The sequence below is a fragment of the Rhea pennata genome, chromosome 2, assembly GCF_028389875.1.
Source record: "Rhea pennata isolate bPtePen1 chromosome 2, bPtePen1.pri, whole genome shotgun sequence".
Taxonomy (NCBI): domain Eukaryota; kingdom Metazoa; phylum Chordata; class Aves; order Rheiformes; family Rheidae; genus Rhea; species Rhea pennata.
In genome coordinates, this window is record NC_084664.1 from 130,631,640 (window position 1) to 130,654,082 (window position 22,443).

At 35.0% G+C, this 22,443-nt stretch overlaps 1 protein-coding gene across 1 annotated transcript in view; it reads right to left on the bottom strand.

Moving 5' to 3' along the window:
* Positions 1-637: 637 nt before the first annotated feature.
* The window catches only part of LOC134136626 (lipoxygenase homology domain-containing protein 1-like), a 131,999-nt gene continuing 110,193 nt past the window's right edge, over positions 638-22,443 (bottom strand). Inside the window, exons 34-44 of the mRNA XM_062568542.1 lie at positions 18,049-18,256; positions 16,367-16,426; positions 15,853-16,031; positions 15,100-15,322; positions 10,858-11,012; positions 10,644-10,719; positions 8,223-8,301; positions 7,734-8,019; positions 6,318-6,396; positions 3,354-3,426; positions 638-692 (exon numbers count right to left, since the gene is read on the bottom strand). Coding sequence (XP_062424526.1) covers positions 638-692; positions 3,354-3,426; positions 6,318-6,396; positions 7,734-8,019; positions 8,223-8,301; positions 10,644-10,719; positions 10,858-11,012; positions 15,100-15,322; positions 15,853-16,031; positions 16,367-16,426; positions 18,049-18,256 — 1,473 coding nt within the window. The remainder of the gene's footprint in view (positions 693-3,353; positions 3,427-6,317; positions 6,397-7,733; positions 8,020-8,222; positions 8,302-10,643; positions 10,720-10,857; positions 11,013-15,099; positions 15,323-15,852; positions 16,032-16,366; positions 16,427-18,048; positions 18,257-22,443) is intronic.

Genomic DNA, 22,443 nt, shown 5'->3' on the forward strand with positions numbered 1-22,443 from the left:
TCTAAAGAGACCTGTTGAATCTAAAGGTTCTTAGTTGTGGCTCTGGCTGGAATATATTCTTATACAAGATTTAGTGCGAAAAGTCAGTGGGAAGCTTACAGACACAGAGTGAACCCCTGAGCAGAAATTCTTTATTCCTTTGGGAATACACTACATACCTGGATGCATAGAAAAAGGAAGTAATACATAGTAGAGTGCACTTGTTTTGGAAAATCATCTTGAGAAAAAACAAATTTTAATACATTTTGAAATTGAAACAGATTTATCAATTTAATATTGACAGATTTGACCCTAGAGCTAATTATAACTTACCCACAAATTATTACTGAAGCAAAAATGTTTATGACACTATGTACATTGACTCTTATGAATGCTCAGATCAAATCTACAGAGCAAATATTATTGATTTAAATTTCTGCTTTCTAAATTTGTCATGCAAATTTGTTGAGCATCTCTAACAGAATTGGAATGCTGTGTTCTTATTAGACATGTTTAATTTACTGTGATGTCTTTAATGCATTGTTTTGACATTCCTTCACAATAATTACAATACCTTCAAAATTATAAAATACAGGTAAATCAAATCAGCATGAATTTGGAGAAGCAACATGTTCAGAAAGAATCAGTAAAGTAGTAGCTATGGATAAAGTTGCACTACAGTGCGGCCATCACTTTCGTCTTCAGCAAGCCACCTGGAGAGAAAAATAAAAAAGCTTGTCATAGGTACAGTGTATATAAAACTTAACAAACAGAAAAATAAGAAAGGCCTGCTTCTGCATCTTTGGATTTCTAGGTAAGTTTTAACATTGACTTATTCAGGAGCAGTAACTATTCTGAAAACAAAACATGATTTTTTTTAGTATCTATTTATGCATAATTTTAAAAGTAATTACATTTGCAAATATATTTATTAAATTTACACATTTTATTTGTAGGTTATATACGAATAAGTGATCAGCAGATCATTTCAGTGGGTGGCATAAAATCAGGACATTTCAGATTAAGGAAGTGCATTCTGTGTTTGCAAGTCATTATCCCTAAACTCCATTCCAGGGACTGGTTATATCTCACATCTCCTCGCTAGCCAACAAAATAGAGTCGTGTAATGGCCCAACCCTTCTTCCACAGGCTCTTGCCTATGGAGGTTTTACCGTTGACTACATGGGAAGGAGGTCTGAATCCAAAGCTAACACACCTGCAGTGAGACTGGTGATAACTGGTGCTGTAGAGGCAATGACATTTATTTCCAATGAGACTTAAAAGGCCTCTAGCACCAGGCTACCTGATGTGATGGAGCAGGCACTCTCCGGAGAGCTGTCTCCTAAGGACCGAGCACAGGAGGAATTCCTGGCTGGTGCGGTGTTAGTGTACCTAACATCTGAATTGGCGTCATAGGAGATATGGGCTGATGTGTCTGATTCCGGGCTGAAACACAACTAATCCTAGCTTATAAAATAGCTCAAGGAAGAGCCAGAACCAAAGAGAGAGGTGAGGTCTAAATCAGACTACAAGCATTTAAGTAGGCTAGTAGAGGATGTTGACCTCCTGCCAGGCTTTTCAGTGATTAATATCTTTTAGAGATAGTATTTCTACTAAATGAGTTTTCTTAAAAAAAAAAAAAGAGAGAGAATGAATTAATTCCCCATTTATCCAGTAGGCTATGAGATCGAAAACCCTTTGAGCTGAAAGAAGGTTGTGAACTTATTGCTTCTTGAATCACAGGAGTGCACCACAGCACCTGGGTCTCTGAATATTCTGGAGGTGGACCTCTTAATCTCTCCTACTGAAATTCTTCTTTTTGAATAAATATATATTCATTGGAGTAAGGATCTGACTCTAACCCACCAAAGTTCCTGTAAAATGCATTAGTCAGTAGTCTATACAATCAATCTGTATCTGTCACGCCCCCACTTTCTCAGTTTAATTTTAAAAAATGTAACAGTTTTAACTGAAGTGACTGAAAAAAATCTCTCTTTAGTATACCCCTTTCGTACTAAAGCACAGGTAATGCCATGATGTGATTCAAGTCTTTGTTCAAAGTAGGATCTCTTACATCCTAGTATGTGTCTATCATAAGACTTTAAATAAAATTGGAAAAATTACTTGAAGAATGGTTGTTGCAAGCTATTTTTGACATCTTTGCTCTGATCATAGTGATCTGAGAACACAAGCAAAACAGGTGGAGGGATATTGACTGAAAATCCCATTGTGGATTATGGGTTGAGCAACTGAGTGACAGTATGATCTAAGCACTTTTGCTCATGCCCACTAACCAAAATTTAGGTATTTAGAAGATTAGGTAGCATCTGAGAATACGTTTAGAAGAAACTTGATGGAGCTTGGATGCAGATTTTAGTGCAGTGCTTCAGAGCTTTGCACAGGTATATATTTATATACTAAATGACACTAAACATTTTAGTAGATCTGCAGACTTGGCATTCTGTGAGCTTGTAACATTAGCTGAGGTTGGCAACGGCTTCATGTGCTCATTACTTAGACTGAAGCATCCAGCTGAGTATCTCCCCCACCCCCAGAAAAAAAAAAAAAAAAAAAAGGATCACTGCTTTGTTTACGTTCAGGTTTGGGAGATGGCTTCCATGAACTGTCACGTTTAGAGGAAGGATAAAATTAAATGTACTTGGCTACCATTTCTGTTTTCAGGTCATCAGGCAATGTCCCTCTTTCTAGGTACAGGAAACTTGTAATACATTTTCATATTTCTCTATTCTCCAGTGCATTAAAAATCTTTTTTTAAATCCAGAAACAAATGAAGATCCTTTTTTTTCCCCTACTGTTTACTCTGAAATGCTTGAAGTGTATGCTGTATACTGTCAGGAACAGTCTCTCCAGATATACCTTCCAGTTTAATCTCCAGCTTCTGAGAAGTGTATTGATTCAGTTTGACAGGGACTAAAGTGGATGTTGTCTTTGTACAATAGGAGCCCCTTTCCCCAACAGCTTTTTATCCAAATAAACTTCTAAATTTAGATTATTATCCTCTTGTATATTACATTGTAAAAAGCTTTCTTTTACCTTTACCCCATTAAGCTGTATATGTCGTTAAACAGACAATGAAACTGAATGATTTTAATGTTACTTTTGCACAGTAGAATTAAAGAAAACTGCTTTTTCAATAACTTGGAAAAAATAGAGTATATGCCTCTGAATATTCTTCTGGCAAATTAGATTAAATTTGGCCACCAAGTTCAAAAGTTACTGGGAATGAACTGATAGAAATATAGTACAGGTACAAAATTCTTACTGTTTTAGAAAACCAGTGCAGAAAAAACTACTACTAATTCTTGCTATGAAAAAACAGCACCTAAAGAGAAATGAAGAACTGATCTACTAACCTGTTACAGTTAAAGCAATACACTGAATTAGACGCATCTGTGATTTCTACTTTTTCCAGAAACCAGCCACTTGCTGTAGAAGAAAAAAAAGAGCAAATTTAATATAATCAAAACACATCTAAAGCACAAGAAAGATTTTTGATTTTATTTTCTAACCTGAGTAGTTCAGTACTTTCAAGTGTATTCAATATCAATAATAAAACTGAAATGTAAATAATTCAAATTACTACCAACATTCCCCTATTTTATAGAGAAGGTCCTTGATGTTTTTGACAGAAAATATAAAAGCAGATTTTTATTGCAACTTAACTTATTTCTCCACATTGAAAGGAACAGGTAGTAAGATAAATGAAACAGAGTACGTGGTAATATTGAATGCATTCTTGAAATACTATTTTGCCTTTTTCTGTAGTCTGAAATACACTCAACGTGTATCCCTAATGTGCTTTCATCTTTAGTGTCCACTCAAACAATTAAAAACAGGTAGAATATATCAGTAGATGTAATTTCTTTAATGATAATCCAAGCCGTTAAACAATAGGAAAACAGAACTTCTATTACTCCTTTTTAATTAATGCATTTACAGTTGTGTTAAACCAAACGGTGAACCTGAATGTTTCTCATACCCACATTTCTCTGGCAGTAGTGATTCAGACAGACACCCCTATTTAGGCCATAACTCATGTCTGTCTTATTTTTAAGCATGTACTTAGTATTCTCCTGCAGTCAACTATGTTGCTATGTGAAAAAATACCTCCATTCTTGTGCTATAACATTTTTTTCACTTAATATTAAAATATGAAGATTTTAAAATAGAATTTTACTATCTGTAAATAATATGTTTTTGCTTATGTCTAGTTGCATTTGGCAATGGAAATATTTAATGGCAATATTCAAAAACTAGTAAACTAATAACTAATAACATATTGTGTCTTAAAATCTTTTGGTATTCTTTGTATGTGTAAGAGATAAAACCCTACACTGTAACCAATTATTAAGGTTTTCAGATACTTGGACAAAGTATTAAGTAGACTAAAAATATACAAAAATATTTTGTGAATTGTACTTATATATACAATTTAAAGGCATAACAATGTTTCTCACTTTTCATGAACATTTTCAAACAATTATCTAGAGAAAGTAGGCTATAAAGGTGTCTACATTTTTCATCTTCAATTCCCAAGACCCATTTATTGAAATTGTGAAGTACTTTTGGAACTCCTTTAATGAAATCCTGTGAATGGTTTAATATATCATAGACTCTACTTGGAATATATGACCTTTCATGAAATCTCTGTAACTCAAAGCCAAGATTATTAGCAATAAAAATTTACAGTCTCTCAAATTTACACAGCACTTTACAAATAAATATTAAGGCCTGTTTGCTCTCCTGAAAAGTTTATAATGTAACATTTTATCCTTTATTGATAAAACTCCAGCAGCACTCACTGAGAGCTCTAGGCATGGAGAAATCTAGAGTCAGTAAGCAAAGATTAGAAAACAGAGGAAACAGAGCAGGTGTTACATTTGAGGATGCCTCTGAGCATTACAACTGACGTGACAGAACACATTCAGAGACAATTTCAGAGCAAGATTTAGAGGAATCAAGTCCTGGATATAAGATGGGTCAACATGCACCTGCTGTGGTAGGAGGGCGGTATTAACAACCATGGGAAGCTGATCAGGGTCAGAGAGAAAAGATAATCATATTGTCGATAGTTCAGGACCCAGGAAATACAAGTTCAATCTGTATCTCGGTCATTGCAGACTTCCGTGGATCTCCTGGACCACCAGAAATCTGCAGCGTAGAGTTCCCTTCCCAGATCTGTTCTAAGCTGAACTGCGTGCATATACAGCAGATAACACTAATAAGATGAAAGTCATCAGGAGGATTTTTTTTATTATATGTATTTCAACTGGTATTTTTTTGACAGTTCAAAACATCATATGTGGGACATGACATGGTAGTTAGAAAAAACTTGTTCAACTTCTGCTTACACAGAACTTGACATTTGAAGAATTTGCTTGGTTTTCTCAGATGTGATAAACCCTTGCCACTTTATAATGGCACATGAACTTAGAGGTATTTGGCTATACCTTTGAGGTATTTGACTAAACCTATCTCTTTCTTATCTGAGTGGTTAACTAAAATTCACCTGTCTGACAAGAACATCTCAATACAATCAGACCTTGCCTGCAAATTCTATTTATATATTTGTATATCTCTGTTTCTTTTCATAACATCACTAAATGTAAGCTTAAAATATTATATTCCCTAATCTACCATCTTATTTTTTTTTGATAAGAATCACTTCTTAGGCATTATTTGTAAAACACTGAACAAAGAAACAGTTTCCAGCTTCTTGTCTGTGTTTGTACCACAGCCACATCCTAACTTGACCTCAGGGTAGGAGCTGGTGCACACCAGTGTTCTCCTCACAGTTTAGTTTTCACAAGAAGAGGGCCATATATGTGTTAGAGGAAGCTACAGCAGGCTTTAACGCAGGTCCCAAACCTACCCTTCTATTTACATATTAATACTATGGTGTTGTATATTAACCAGTTTTGATTCTCCAGAATTAGCTGTTACCTTCAAACTTAGTTTCCAAACAAATCAATTTTTTCCAGGATTCATTTTCTTAAATAATGTTCAAAATCTCTTAGTTTGAAAATACAATCCTATGTAATTTAACATATCTAATAAGAGTTTTAGGTGAGCAGTGATTGAAGTAGCATACCTCTGGAGATATATACTAAGTGGATCTCTTCTCTGTTAGCAAAAAATGTCATGATAATTCAAGAGAAATGTGATAGATCCAGAGGTGCTGTAAGTAAGGACAGTTAAACTAACTTTATTGGTATACAGATTTGTATCAGCTAGCTGTAGCAGTAGCATGACTTTAAAAGCCTTTCCAAATATCAGGCAGATGTTTAAGCAGAAGATTTTTAAAAGTGCATACTTACCAAATCCTTTCCCATCATGACCAATTTCAATTGAATGTAGGCTTCCTAATTTTTTTGTCATAATCTTGAATGTATCAACCTGTAAAATTAAAATATGGACAATTATTAAAAATAATATATCAAAATCTGTAAACTTGTACGTTTGCTTAGCTAAGTTTTGAGACTAACTGATATCACTTCAGAATAGTTAGCCGACAGCTGATATGATTTATTTTCCTTAGTGAAGATATCTGGTATAGACTCTCTCCTACTAGGGCTACTTCAATTTAAATACAAATGATTCACTTTCCATCACTTAGTAGAACAATTCTTGGCTTTCATAACCAGAAAAATATTTTTGTTCAGTATCTTATATTCTTCAACTGATAAAAGAATACTTCCAAAACTTATTTTTATGATATGCAAAAGATGAAAGTTTTTACTGCATGTACCATTAAATCTCTCAAACACTATATATAGTACTAGGCAAGACACCCTCCTACTTGCTCCGTATGCCTATAAGTAACTGTTTTCTTTAACCTGCTCAATATGGCAGACACTACATGAGTAAAGATCTATTAGAAGACATTGAAGGACATCTTTGCTGAAGAAAGACAACTGCAAAGAAAGAGATGCATTGTACTGCTGGAGATAATGAGGTAGGTCTCATAAGGAGGATATCTTAACTAGAGTTTTAATTATTCAGTCATTACCTTTCAAGAAATCCACAGGAGAAAGATATGGGAAATATATTTATTTCTTGCTACATAAGGGTAGCCATCATTACACTCCATTGCACAGGTGGCGAACAAATGGAGCAATTCCTTTGCCAAAGGAATATGTTTATTAAAAACAGGAGAGCATTCTGCTGAGGTACTAGGACATCATAGAGAGGATCAGCATTCTTATGCAAATATCTGTATCTGAACTAAGGATCTCTGAATAGCCTAAAGCATGATAGAGATCAAAAACAAGTTGGTGCCTGTGGTTCCATTTCATCTGGTTATCGGCTCATAGCATCAGTTTCCCTGACAGAATAAAATTGTGGATTATAACAGATTGGTGTATTTTCAACACAAGCATAATATTCAAAGTTTGTGTAATAGCAAGAAATGTTGCACATACATTCACATACACAGAAATAAATACTTTGAAATCAAGATCAAGGAATCACATACCTAGGTGGACAAGCAGATGCAGTATGGAAATGTGTTTGAGACAGAGAAGGAGAGCAACAGTGTCAATTAGATAAAATGGAGATAAAATGTTCCTTGGTTACTCTGGTGAAAAGGCCAAACACTGAGATACTTGAGATATATCTTTTAATTATGTGGGAAACTAGAAAAATGCCCGAAGTTTCAGAAACATCTTGCCCATAAATAGTGTATATATTCCCAACCCAGAAATGGACACATCCCATAAAATCTATGTCCTCACCTTTCCTCTTTCAAAGGGATCTTGATGCTCCAGTGACTGAGAGAGCTGAAATACCTCAGATTTGTCTTCATTTCCAAATAAAATAATATGCACATTAGCATCAGTTCCTGCTCCCCTTTTGTCACCTGTATATACTCTAATAGTATACTCTGTCAGATTTCCTGCTTGACTTCCTTCTTTATACAAATTGTTATCTATGCCAATCTTCCCTTTGTCTCCTTTAATAACAAAAGATACTGGTATTTCCTTCTGTATTTTAGGGTTATTTGCATCCACAGAAAATACTCTGCAAAACAAAACAAATATTTTGATGCTAACTGAACTAGATGTTAAAAAAAATCCTATGAATTTATATTGGACATTTAAAGATATATTTTTTAAAAAATAATTGAATAATTCACTTTGTGACAAAGTCATTTTAATCCAGCACCTGCTCAATGTTTTCAACAATTGTACAATCAAGTGACTAGCTTTACGTATGATACTTACTCATTCACTTCAAAGACATAGATAGGATCAACTTTTAGAGCTTCCTTTAAATGCAGTTTTTTAACATCCAGTTTGCAGTCTACAAACAAGTAAATAAAGTATAGTGAAAATGTTGCACTGCATATCCAGGAATTAGGTAAAATCTGATGATGAAAGAATGATATTATTTCTATCATATTAAAGAATCATTCATTAATCCACTGATGTATAACAACAATTGACTTTAAAATCTTGGCATCATTATAGCATTTCTTATTTTATTCCTATTTTAAATTCCTAGTTAGAAATTTAGGAATAAAAACTTCCTTACTCTTAGTAATGAAAAGCAGTGATGTCCTTTGCCATCCTTGGACAGGCACATATATCAGATTCAGCATGGCTCAGGTAGGCACATTTTGAGGAGGAAGAGCAGAATTATGTATCTAGTACTTCCTCCTCAGTGACTGGTTGATGAGAGGGTTGCAGCTAAGGCTCCATTCCACATGCAGCACAAAGATTTGACTGAGTGATAGGTGTGAAGGATGTTTAACAACCTAATGTATACTTCTGTACGAGACACTGCTTGCTGAGTTATACTTTCTTTTGAATCTTGTGCTGGGGACTCCAGCTACATGTGGTCTGTAATACAGTCCTGAATCTTTTTCCACTAGATAGATGTGAAGACTATTCTTTTTGCCCCTCTTATTTTACTTGCCCATTTGTTCAGTGAACTGTACTGCAATGCCTCCTACTATCATCCACTGTTGGAATCTGTCTCTCTCTAATTACACCAATGAGAGTCTAAGCTAATAAAGTCAAGCTCTGGGGGAGGAATTCAGGGCATCCTTTTACACTTGTGACCTGCCCAAACAATGCACAAAGAGAGCCAGAAGCTTCAGGAATGGATCTCAAACCATGGATGTAGTGAGAGAAGAGCCACTTGAAGTCAGCTCAGATACTGGAAGTGGCATAAATGCTTTACAGCAACGTTCTTCCTGGGCTGACTGGTCCTGCAGGGTGCATTTCACACAATACCTTAAGGAGTTGTTGTGTTTTGAGATTTTTGGTTCAAAGTCTCAGTCCAACCAAGGCAATAAACAATCAATAAATAATCCCATTGGAAGAAATGTAACGTTATATATCCATACAGTCTTCTCTTCGTAGCATACACAAAGCCAATATGCCCTGAAGTTCCTGCTATCTGAATGATGTTTTCAAACCTTACTGGAAAAAAATCTTGCCTTCTGTGCTGTCTCTGGTGCCCTTTGGCAACATGCTAATTGACATAGCCAATGACTGCTGGTCATGCAGATGGTCACAGTTAAATGATTACTGATACCACAAAAAACAAAACTAGTGAGCTGTACGCATTGCTCCCCAGCAGCAGAATGACAGGTTTGTCCCTTTGCTTCCCTTCTCCGCTGTACGAGCTGTAACTCAGTACCACATCCACTCTGAAATCCCCCAGTGACCGAGGCTGAGACCATGCTGTGGTAAGAAATGTGTTGATTAGCCAAACAGTTCCTGCAGACTTACTGCCCAGACAGCTGCTGCTACATGGTACGTATAACTAATGAGATCTCCTTCTTCCCTTGATGAGGGGGCACTAGCCTGGGTCACTCCCTTCTACTCAGCTGCTGATTTCAGGAAACCTTAAGGTATATATACGTCTTTGACATTTATACATATTTTTCAAATTTGGTTGAAATTAAGTATTGAGTTTGAAAATTTATTATGAGGAGAAAACAGGCAGATAAGAAAGACACAAAGCGCAAAAAGTGCAAACATAAGCTTTGTTTTCCTAGAAAAATATCTACAAATGGTCAACTGTACTACATAGTATGTAACAATCTGCAATTATATAGCAAATTTCATTACAGGACATCAAAAGACTTTACAGATAATTAATCTTTAGAATCTTCCTGGGTAGCACGATAGCCGTTGTACAGAGAAGTCAAGGAGAAGTTCAAGTTAGGACTGTTTTAACAGAATTCAGTGGTAAAACTGTCATTTGTATGATAGGGCTAAAATCCCCCCCCAAAATCTTACAGTGAGAAAACAGAACAGCTGGGGGAAACAATAAAAATAACTGAATCACGGACTGAAAATTGAACACTACCAGTTCCTTACATGAGTTGTAATTATTCTCCTAACTCACATCCTAATAGTGGAATACAATCACTAGTCTTAATTTTCTGTTTTTCTTTTTTTGTATGGAAAAAAATATTTTCCTTTCTCGATGCAATAATGATACAGTCTTTAGAGCCAAGAGTTATAATGTGTCAAAATTGGCATCTTCTTTATAAAATATTTATATTTTATAACCTTTTAACAAAAAAGTCAAAGAAAATTAAACAAGATTTAACTTTGGCAGTGATTGCATTGCCTTTAACAGAAGACTAGTTGTGTGGCTTCTTCAGAGAGTTAGCAAAAGTACTTTACCTGCTTTACTGCTGATTAAAAGAATAATTTTGTCCAGTTCTCCCAGTTCAACAGCATCCATGGTAACTACAAATGACTGAAATAAAATTATTTAGTATTACACTCTTAAATTATATTAGATGAAGCATATAGGAAGATTTGGAAAAAAAAGTATATGAAGTACAAGGATATAAGGATTAAAGGATATATGTTAAATTGTTTTAAGAAAAAGTACCTCATTGTCCTCTCCCTGCTGGACATTCTCCAAAGACCAGAGAAGTGATCTGTCCCCTGTGTCACCATGAGTGCCATATATACATGCAGTCATATGCACTACATTTCTCTCAGTCAGAATATTTCTAGAAAATACTGTTATATGATATGTAACCACTGCAATATCAAAAAGAGACATCTTGTTATTGTCATGCCACCTTTCACAACTATTTGATAATGTACAATGTACAGTTAGGTGGAATTAAACAAAATCTTTTGACAGTGACAGTAAAATTCAAATTGTTTCCAACTTTTTTCACTGGTAGTGTTCACAAATTCATATTAAATCTGAGAAAAATAGGCCTGTTTCATACCATTTGTAACAGTTTCATGTTATGGAAAAATTATCACAATGATTTACCTTTTTTATTAAGAGCAAATACATAATGGATAAAATTTTAATGTCTCAGGTTCATCACTGACTTGTTGATGTTCAAAAAGATTAACATTAGAGAGATAAATCCCTCAGACTTTATTATCTGAGAGACAGAGACAGAAGCTTCCTGCATGTGATTCACAGCACCTAAGTTAAGTTGCTGGTTTGAACATCACTCTAATGAGGTGTATCCACTGACTACAGAGGGAGACCAGCAAGACAAGTCTACCTCAGCTGAAGTGGCAACTCATGAATCTGTGCAGTTTGTGATTTATGCATTTTTAGTTGAAGACAAGGTGACAATATCTGAACAATAAAAGTAAATGCATTTACATTTTACTCATAGAACCAAATAATGTGCAAGTTCTTAATATTTACATCTTTTAATCATCTACCTATCATCTCTTTTTTTTATTCCTATAAACACCTTAGTAGAAAGGGATGAATCCTGACCTTGCAGAAGGCTTCTGTAGGATGTGGGTCAAAGCTTAGATCAGTGAGCCACCTATTCCAAACTAGACTGCTGGCGTAAAGAGATCACCCACGTCCTTCAAAAGTCAAGACAAAGTCCAGGTAAAGCAGGTAACAGGCTGTTTTTGTCACCTTTCAGATCTATTGATCATTTAAAATACTGAGTTCAGTATAATAACCAACTTTTACGGGCCATGTCTCATTTCCCCAGCATCAGCAATAGGAAAGAGGTAGCAGACTCATGTTCCATGCCTATTGAAGTGGAGCACGTGCATGGAAAGAAATCTGAGTGCTATAAAGATGAACTTAATGGAATAGTTAGGTATTTCCCAACTGGCTAACCTCTAAGGCAGGAATATTCTGATACTTCTAAATCCAAGGGGCCTAAGTAATAGAGGATACAACTAGGTTTAAAATGGAAAGCAAGAGCTGACCTATGGCCACCAATAATAGCATGGTAAGATGTAATTAAAAAGAAATACATGGATTGTATGGGATACAGTGAGTGGATTGTGTTAAAACCAACATGAAGAATAAGGAAGGAAACTATATATTTGGTAAGTGAACCAATGCAATCCAAAGAGTAGGTCACTACACAGAACAAAGAAATCTGAGCAGTTCTCTTTTTGGCGCTACCTCTGACTTGCTACTAGACCTCTTTTTATTTTACTTGACCTCTGTTTTGCCACAGTGTCCAAAATCTCAAAATTGAGAAGTGAACCCTGACTAGCCCAAAATAGGAGTGAAAAGACTATATTTGGAAACTTGTTTCAAGAATCACTACGTCAGGGAGAAGGAAGAGTAGGACAGGTTTGCAAGGGGGACAAGCTGGAAGCTGAGGGGAAGCAATGCCCTCACTAGCCAGGGTACAGTCCTGCAGCATCTGGCTATAGGTGGCAGAGCAAGGTGCTGGTAACAGGGTTCATCGACAGTCTCAGATATATGGCAAGTAATGAACCAGGGCTGAGGTCCATCCAGGGAGCTCAGTCAGGAGCAGAGAGAGATGGGGACTAGAGATCGGACTGGAAGCAAGGCTATAACATAGATCCAAAGTCCATCCGGGAGACCGTGCTAGAGACAAGCCTAGAGACAAGCACACCTACAGTGTAGCTCAGGAAGGGATTGAAGGCCCAGGACTGATTTTAAACAGAGCGCAGGAGCCCATGGGCACAAGGTGAGTGGATGGAGGTCCCAGGTGAGGCCTAATGCATGCTTGTGACCCTTACACGCAGTAGTCAATTAAGTCAATTATAGTTTGAGTTGAATGAACTTTGGGTTATACAATAGGCAGACTAGGCAGAGCACATTGCACAAAGAGTAGCAATTGAAGCAGACTAATGCAAGTAAGGGAAGAGGGCTGAAATGCTTAAATGGTGGTCTTTGTGTGTGTGATGGTAGTGGTGTCATACCATCATAGGTGTGGGCAAAGAAACTTTTATCTCTGTAGAGTTTTGAATAGATTGGAGAGGAGAAATATGAAGGGAAATATCTTTAAAGAAGTGTCACAGTAAGTATAATACATGTATGAATTTTATAATTCAATTAATTTTATAAAATTCTTATGTTTTCATAATATCAGTGTGGCTCTATTTTATTTTCTCTATTTTAACTTTGGTGGAAATAATTAGATATTTGAAAGTAGAATAATATATTTTTATTTAACCTTTTCACTATTTCATTGTCTTGCCTTTAAAGCTACAGCAATGCAAAAATTACCTTCTATACAACCCTGTGTGTGAGAGAAAGAGCACTGATTCATCCCTGGGGACCCCTGAGGTGTAAGCATCTCAGAGGAAGGTATTGTGAAGAGAAACTGATTATGTATATACACAGTTGGAGGCCTCTCCCTGTTAATACACCCAAAGGCACACATTGGTTGGTACACAATCGGACCTCTGGGGTCTGCACTGTATTTTATTAGCTGTATTTTGATGGTACCAATTAGCCATTGGTATATGGTTCATCACAATGCCAAGTGCAAGATCAAAAGAAAAACAACTAAGAGATGAAATACTAAGGTACTTTATAAATGATACAATGCTGAGCTATATCTGAAATTTAACAGCAAACATCTTTTGGTTAAGGTGATTATGATCAGCTGCTCTCCATTCCAATTAACACAATACTGATTTTGCTTTTAGCTGAGAAGAAGAAAACTAAGGAGAAAATAAATTAGACTTAAAAAGCTGATGGAGAAGCAAAGCTGTTTTGCACAATAAATTGCAAGTAACTTTGTGCGTTCAGGATCACACTGAACTCCACGTGTGCCACCTGCTGTGGCACCTGCTTAAAGCTCTCTTAGACATGCAGTGGCAAAGATTTGGGGGAACATGTTTCACAGTGTCCTAGTTCTTTTGTTTGCTGTGATTACAAAATGTAGTTACAAATCCGTCCTTGAAGAATTCTAAAACATGCATGGAAACAAATGAATACAAGATAAGAGTTTTGTTGTTTGCTTCCTTACATAAACACATGGGTAATATAATAACTATTTCTTATTTGGTAACCTCAAGATCTCAAAGTATCTCAAAGCTCTCAAAGAAGGAAAATTTATCACCAAAAAAAAAAAAAAAAAAAAAGAACAAAGAACAAGGAAGTGATTATTTTTTTTTCAAGAAAAGAAATTAGCAGCAAATTGAGAGCCTGAACCAAGGTCTTCAGGGTTCCAGCCTAGCTGTCTATTTGTCACCCACACCGCATCATTCTCTTACTGTTTCTGTGTGCATATACTTGTACCTGTAAATATATCCACATGTAACTGTGATCAGTCTTTGCAAGGGACACACTCATGCATGTATATTAATCTGAAGCTCCGCCTTGTTTCAAACTTGAGTATGGGAGGTGAAAGCCGTTAAGCCCTATTCTGGCCAAGTATTTGGGTATAAATGTAATAACAAAGATGATGTTTATATGTCATTTTGAGCTAATTTTATCAAGAATCTTTGCTTGAAATGTGAAAACAGAAACACCACCTAATAGGAAATGAGTTATGAAAAATCATGTTGTTAATGTCAGTAAATATGAGTGGCTGAGAACTAAACAAAGGAGAATATAAAATCTTGCAATATTGCAATATTACAATATTGCAAGAAAGGAATATTTCTTAATGCCATTCAGTGTAGCTTGTAATAATGCTTGTGTGCAATCAAATGAATATTGCATTTCACACTTTATGGTACAGAAATTAAGCTGAGTGGACAGGTTTTTCCCTCATACATTTTAAATTCTTATTCAGACTTTATGAATCATTAAATAAAGACAATAAAATTTTCTGTTTTGATAAAGGTTTCAGTTGTAGTATTAGGACAAGTTAACCTCTTGGACCACTCTACTACCTTAATGTAGATTTATACTTACCAGAAAGTGCTTCTTTTAATGGCCACTCTACAGGGAATTCAATCCATCTGTCTCCATTAAGAGAAAGAGGAAGAGTTTTATTTATAGTGAGACTAAAGGTATCCAGAGTTGATGTGTTCTGCATTTTAAAGTCATGAAAAGACAACTGGGATATGCTGTTTTCCAAACTCTGAAGTCCAAGTCTTACTTTATAAAGCATTCCCAAATCAGATGGTAAATGTATCTAGAAAGCAACAAAACAATGAGTTGACATCCAGACAGCGATATACAGATATATGCATAGCCACTTTAGAGAAAGTTTTCTATAAAGGGATCAGTTCTGACCTAGGCCTGTTTGCATTAATCCTAATGCTAAAACTCCCATTAAGTTCAAAAGCAGCAGAACTGGATTGAATGTAAGCACTTTTGGAAATACTTGTTCTATACTCTAGGGGCATTCATTGTAATTATTCTATCAAATTTAAATTACATTCTACACTGACTTCTAATTGTGAATACTTAATACCATTTAAATTGATATGCATTATTAACCATGACTATTTGCTGACAAAAAAGAATATATTTGATCAATATGAACTTGAGAAAGCCAAATATTAAAGATGAAATCTGGTATGCAACAGAAAATTTCAGTTCTGCTTTTCTTGAATATTTAAGGAATAACATTTGCAATATTTATGGCACATACATGGGGATCTCTCTTTAAAAGGGAATACAAAAAAATGTAAACATAGTCAAATCTATATATTATTTTACATCATATGTTATTTGGTTTTTAGCCTGATGTTCCACTTTGTTTCCCATGGAAACTGGATCTGACTTGCCGTTGCTTCCATAAAAAACCATAACCATCTTGGAAATATTTTCTGTCAACTTTTCAAAGTCATTTTTTGGTTCTTCTTCATGTTTCATGAAATAAATCCTCCATCTGCCTTCTGAACAAATAAAATACAGAAAATAAAAAGGAAAAAAATGATTAAAAGGTGTTCCTGATTTCATATGTTAATGAAGGCACCTGAAATAAAATTCATAAGACGTGTCTTAGTCTACATGGAGAGCATTAATATATAAGCAACTGCTTAGTATTAATTATATGCTTACTTCGTTTGGTTCTGATCAACTCCCTCAGTATTTTGTAAGTTCTTACTATTAGAAAGCAGAAAATATCACCAGTACCAGCAAGTGAAATGACATTTTGTGACAAAAATATTTCCATATTATTATTTTAGAACTGATGAATGAGAAGACAATGCAATGGCAGAAGCTCTACCTGATTTCATTTGTTCTTTTCCTGAAGGCCAGGCAGTAGTGCTCCTCCTCTCCTGAATTTCTAATTAGAAAAAAAAAAAAAGAAAGAAAAGAAAAGAAAAGAAAGATTGAAGACTAAACTGATATTTTTGTAAAACAGCATCTAAATGATAATGAATATTTGTATTCATCTCTAGTGAGGCAATTGGCTGAATACTATATCATTGAGATTGAGATCTGAAGATTTAGCTAGGAAATGTAGAATGTGATTTTCTGCTTAGGCATCATCTACTACATATCATTCTGTTTAATGAACTGATTCTAGAGAAAGCTCCATACTATGAAACGGTTGTAACCTGAAGATTCAAGTATTTTTCATTTTAAAGCATTTCTGCTTCATTTGTAAAAGTTACACTCTGGATGAATCAGAATTAACTGGATGTTTTTAAAGCCTGTTTTAGGGGCTGATACTCCTCCCACTGATATCAGCTCCCATTAATTTAAATGGGACTTGGTATAGACCAAAACTTTTTCTAAACATTAGAAAAAGAGGGCTAAATCAAAGATGGAAAGCCTTCTACTGACACCACAACTAAGTTTGGATTTACTAATTATTGTATTAAAAAAACATAAAAACAGCTTCTTCAACCAAATCAATGCATTCTGATCCAAACAATCAAAAAATATTTTTTGAATAAAAACATGTTGAATAACCTTATATGCACTAAATATTCCTACATTTTTGGGGGGGAATGTCCCTACCTACAATGTAAAACAAAGCTCAGATTACTTCTGTGCAGGTAACACCTTCTGTGCAAGTAATAGCTTCAAAAACAAAGGACATGTGCTGCAGTGGTATGCTACTGAGTCTCAGCAAGCTAACTTTTGGACAAACATCATCATGCCAGAGCAGCTATGGTGAGCCAAGATGCCCTGGGTGTTAGGGTATAGGCTAAGAGCCCATCTACACTGTCTGCTGATGGTCACGGGGGGCTTTGGTTGCCTACTCATCTGGCTGGAGTGTGCTGTGGTTCCCTCCTGGACTGTGCACCGGATTTCCTTTATATTGAAAGCACAGTGCAGGAAAGGGAAGTGCCCGTTCACATCTTGTCTTGACCACGGGGACAGGCACAGAGAGCAGAGCCCAAACAGCTCTTCTGTGGACTAGTTACCACCACAGTGTTAGCCAAGAGCACATCCAGCTTCTGGCAGAGGTTATCCTAACAGTGTGGCATAAATAATGTTAACCAGTCATCTTGAATACGGTGGGGACATTTTCTCCACTGCTTGAACAGTTTGCCCTACTATTTACCTCACTTTTACTATGCTGGCCAGTAGCAGGTAGAAGTATTCAAACCTTTAAAAAAGTATTTGCAATGATATTCAAAAATAGTATTTTATCAGAAGTGACAACATAGAAGTAAGACTGGGAGGGACAGCAATTTATAATGAGACTAAGCTAAATCTTTTGCCTATTATGCCACTGTAAATCTGGAGTAACAGAGCAGAAATTATCCCTGGAAAATAGAAGTTATTAAATAGTACTAAAACCAACAGTGTTCAGACACATTAATTCCCCTTATAATGACAATGTTCTTTTGGAATATTTTAAACTATAACTTATTGATAGAAGCAAATCGCATAGCTGCATTCACAGTTTGGAATGGATTTCCTAGCAAATGATAGTTTGAAAATAACACTCACCTGTGACATTCAGAGTTACTGAAGCAGATCTTTTTCCATCACGTTTGTCTTTTAGCCATGTTTGAGCCATAAACAGTGTTTCTGTCCCTGTAATTGCTGGCTCTGTCACAATAATCTTCTCCAGAAGCCAGTCAGAGCCTTTCCCTTTTTCAACAACTATCCCTTGCAGAGTCCCAACATCTACCGCTTCCACTTGAAATACATCCACCTGAGAAATTCAGAATCAAAAAGACATGTCTATGGAAACAGAACCATGAAGCTAAAGTAACTGTGTATTTTGAAATAGTGAGAGAAAAAATGTGATTTTTTTATTAATTCAATAAATACCAACAGCACTAGAGATGACAGGTTTGAAGAAGCTAAACTCCTGCATTAAGCAGAAGTCCCCTTGTGTTTTTTGTAATTTACTGCTAAAACACCTATTCCCTACACAAATCAATTGGTTGTTCATGCTCATTTCCTGAAAGATTTTCCTTCCCAAATTTCTCTTTTAATGATTTACAAAGATACCATTTTAAACATCTTTTACTCTCAACAAAACAGACCCTCAGGGTTCCCTTTGTGAGACAAAAGGCAGAGGATGAGAATAGTAGAAATGAAGACCACAGAATGGTATTCTATTCTCTTAGGAAAGAATGACAGGCTTGGTCCCAGGTTTGAGTTAATATTGTAGAATTAATTCTAATAAAATTAATTGAATTTTAGGAAAAAATATCAGATCAAGTAAAGTTTAAAGTAGTTCTACTATTAAACTGACAGTTAAATAAAAGTCCACAATACTTTGAAAAATCTTGAGAACACTGAAGAACTCAACAGAAAAGTTAGATGTGATGCACTGAATATTTTTACAAATGTGATCTTGGATGATTGTAAGTCTTACATCTATTCCCTTATTTGAAAAGCAGAGATTAATTTTTTGGCATAAAGACATGTTACCTGTTTTGTTTTATAGATGTATAAATGATCATCTGATTTCTATTAGGGTTGATAATTGGTAAAATCTAGTGTTATTTGTAATGAAATTTCCAGCATGATTTAAAGATATAAAAATGGTTTTGAGGGGACTAGATAGAATAATGATCAAAACCACTTGAGTCTCAAGAAGTCTATTGCAATCTAATTCACTCTGAACCTACTTAATGAAAGCAAGATTCTTATTCAAAGGATTATGCAAAGACTGAACAGAGAAGAGCAGTTCTCTTGCTCCATCAGCCAAATATTTGTACCTTCTCTGGGAAGGTTTTTCAGCTGAAGAAAAAAATGAAAGACCTGACCCTACCTGACTAGGCTGCAGCTTAACAAGACACACCATGAGTTAAAATATTGAGCTTGAAATTTCAGACAATATACAAAAGCATTCATTAAAAACAAAAAGAAAAGAATCCCCAGAACCATAAGAATTTCATTTTTTCAGCTATTTTTCATGAGTAGCCTTCACCTTCTTGTTTTTCCTTTATATGTGTACATATGTATGCGTGTGTGGAATGATATCTTTAATAGTTTCCTAAAAAATAACCACCAATCTATCATTGGGTTAGTCAGTGGATTCTTCTAGATTAAAAAGTAGTGTTATTCAAAAGCAGCTATAAGATGTCATCTAACTATCACCTCTGCGTTGTCACGTCTGTGTCATCATGAGAAAGGAGAAGATGAGAGAAGCAAACTGACAATGAGTTTAAGTGTTAAGCAGACACTAGAATAGCTATACTTTCTTATGGTGAGACAAGGTGATCAGCTGTTTAGTGAATTTTGACTGGCAATAGCATACAGTAGAAAGAAGACTGAGGTTCTCAGGACACTGATGTCCTTAGGCGACAGAATTAGTACATTACAAGGGCTGGAACTCTAGATGGGGGTGCGTGACTGAAGGGAAAAAGGTTCCCCTTTGCATTTTCCATTTTAAATCAAAAAAGTAGCATTTAGCATCAGCACCCCAATTATAGCTGATTATCTTTGCACTACTTTGATTTACCTTAACTATTATATAAGTTTTATCACTCATATGTTTATCATTGATATATTCTATCTTTAGCCAGGTTGGTGAAGTTATAGTATTATGCTGGAATAAGCATGTAATGGCTTGCTACACTTCTTAAATAAAAATGCGTTAAAAATACACAGGACTGGAAAATAGGCCAAAACCACAGATAAACTCAAGTAAGAGTACAAAAATACACCCCCCTGCCTCTGTTATGACAGAAATATTTTAAATTTCCAAAATATGAAAATGTATTTTAGAAATTAGCATTTTGTTATTGCAAATGTTTATGCCTATATTAATACAGAGTGCATGAAGTACTGCACTGGAAATGTATGAAGACGTTTTTGACAGATCAGTACACAGACTTTAAAAGAAAAGAGTTTTCCACAGGATGGCTAACTTACTAACACTATCATCACTATCTCCAAAAAATCTGTGGTCTGTGAACCAATTTTGGAGAGGAGACACAGTCAAGAATAAAGGGAAAATACAGATAATACCCTACTGACTTCTAGACTTGTGCTATCTCTGAAAGCTGGGGAGTTGGGTTTGACTTGGTCTGTACTTGAGAGTCAATAAACTCTGTTAAGCTAGAAAATCTCCACACAACATCAGCTGAAATATTTGAATGTTACTCTCCCTAGTGTACATGGTTCTGAAAGCAGTTAATAGCTCAGGTGCAGCACATGCTATCGGTTATTTATAACCTGGCTAATCCAGCCACAGATAACAGAAAGTTGAGTATACAGTGGTAATTTATTAAATGTTTTCCAGACAATTTTTCCCCTGAAAAGTGGTGTATTTTGGCTGAATAAACCTTTGTGAAAACTCTGAAGTTCAGTTTGTATTAGACACACTATCTCATAATTTGTCAGTATGTAATCTTGACAGGTCCATTCTAGAGCATATAAAATTTCGGAAAACCATAGCTAAATTTGCAGAAGATCCAGCCATCTAATAAATGACTAATTGGAAAATGATTAACTGGACTTGGAATTGTAAAATCTGCGGTAAACTCAACTCACAGACAAGACTACATTTTCTTTTTATGTGCACATTTTAAAATTGTGTGGTGTGGTGAGCTCTACTGTAGTCAGGAGAAAAAATAAAAGAAAAAAATTGAACAGCAACTATAATTATTAGAACTAGATGAATAATTTGCCAGAGACAACTTAACTGCCATATTTAAACCACTTTCTCCTCATGAGCTGTCTGCAAAGAGAGAGATTATGACATACATTTCATTATAATTTTAAGAAATTGAATCATTATTAATAATTTAGTTAATATTTTTGTGGATTCATTTCAGACAATGGGTTACTCATAAATTATGGGAAGTATGAAATTTGTTGACAGGTCTTGTATGTCACACGATACTCTATCTCCTAGCTGATTTACAGGTAGAAAAACAGACATTTTAATTCACTAGAGGATTATTCTTTTACAAAAAGGAAAATAAAGAAAAAAACAGGTAGAAAATAGCTAAATTTACAGAATATGAAACTTTTTTTTCTATTTTCTCCTCAAGAAAAAATGTTGAGTTTTTTTTTAGCTAATATTAGCAACTTTGGTTTGCAAGGAGAAAAGTCATGTTAAAACAATATAGAAATAATATTATATAAATTTTACAATGTAAATAGTATATATATAAATTCATATATTATGAATTTATAAATAATATATATTGTTGAAGTTAGCCGAATTTGCATTAAATTTTCTCAGAATAGTCTTAGAGCAATTTGTGTTTATATACTTGATTTTCGTAACTTACGCTGTTGGAGAGCAAAAGATATGCTAAAGATTAAGCAACTGAGAATGATAGAATGAGAATTGAGCAACTGAGAATGGCAGTGTGAGAGCTTGCATCATACGTTCTCTTTGACTCAGAAGACTGCCTTTAGTAGAACCAGAATTTCTCAAAGAAAATAAATATTGAAAAGTGCCTTTAAAACATGCATGCAAATAAACTAGACTTTCTTTAAAGTTTAATTTTTGTGAATTCCTTTTCAGATTTTCTTCAAACATTTGTTTTCTGGGATCCATATTTTGAGGAATTCTTTTGAGTCTATGACCCAATTTGACTTTAAGTAATGCTCTTCAGTGTTTCACTGGCAACATATCACTCTCTGCAGCAGTTCCCACAGCTCTTGTAACAGCAGAAGCAGTTGAACAGTCACTATGCAATATTTACCTTTATAAATGCCAATCATTTTATAAGCTCAGTATTTCTGATTTGACGGTTCATTAATGATGATATTCCCAGTAGAACTGATAATGGCAAGTCAAGACATACCATATGCTTAATTTCATCAGTCTATATGCACAAGTGATCCCATACTCCTAATGTTACTGTCATTTTAATAGGCTTTCACTGGAAAAGGAGTTAAAGTGTCTGGATAAAGGACCTTTTCTAT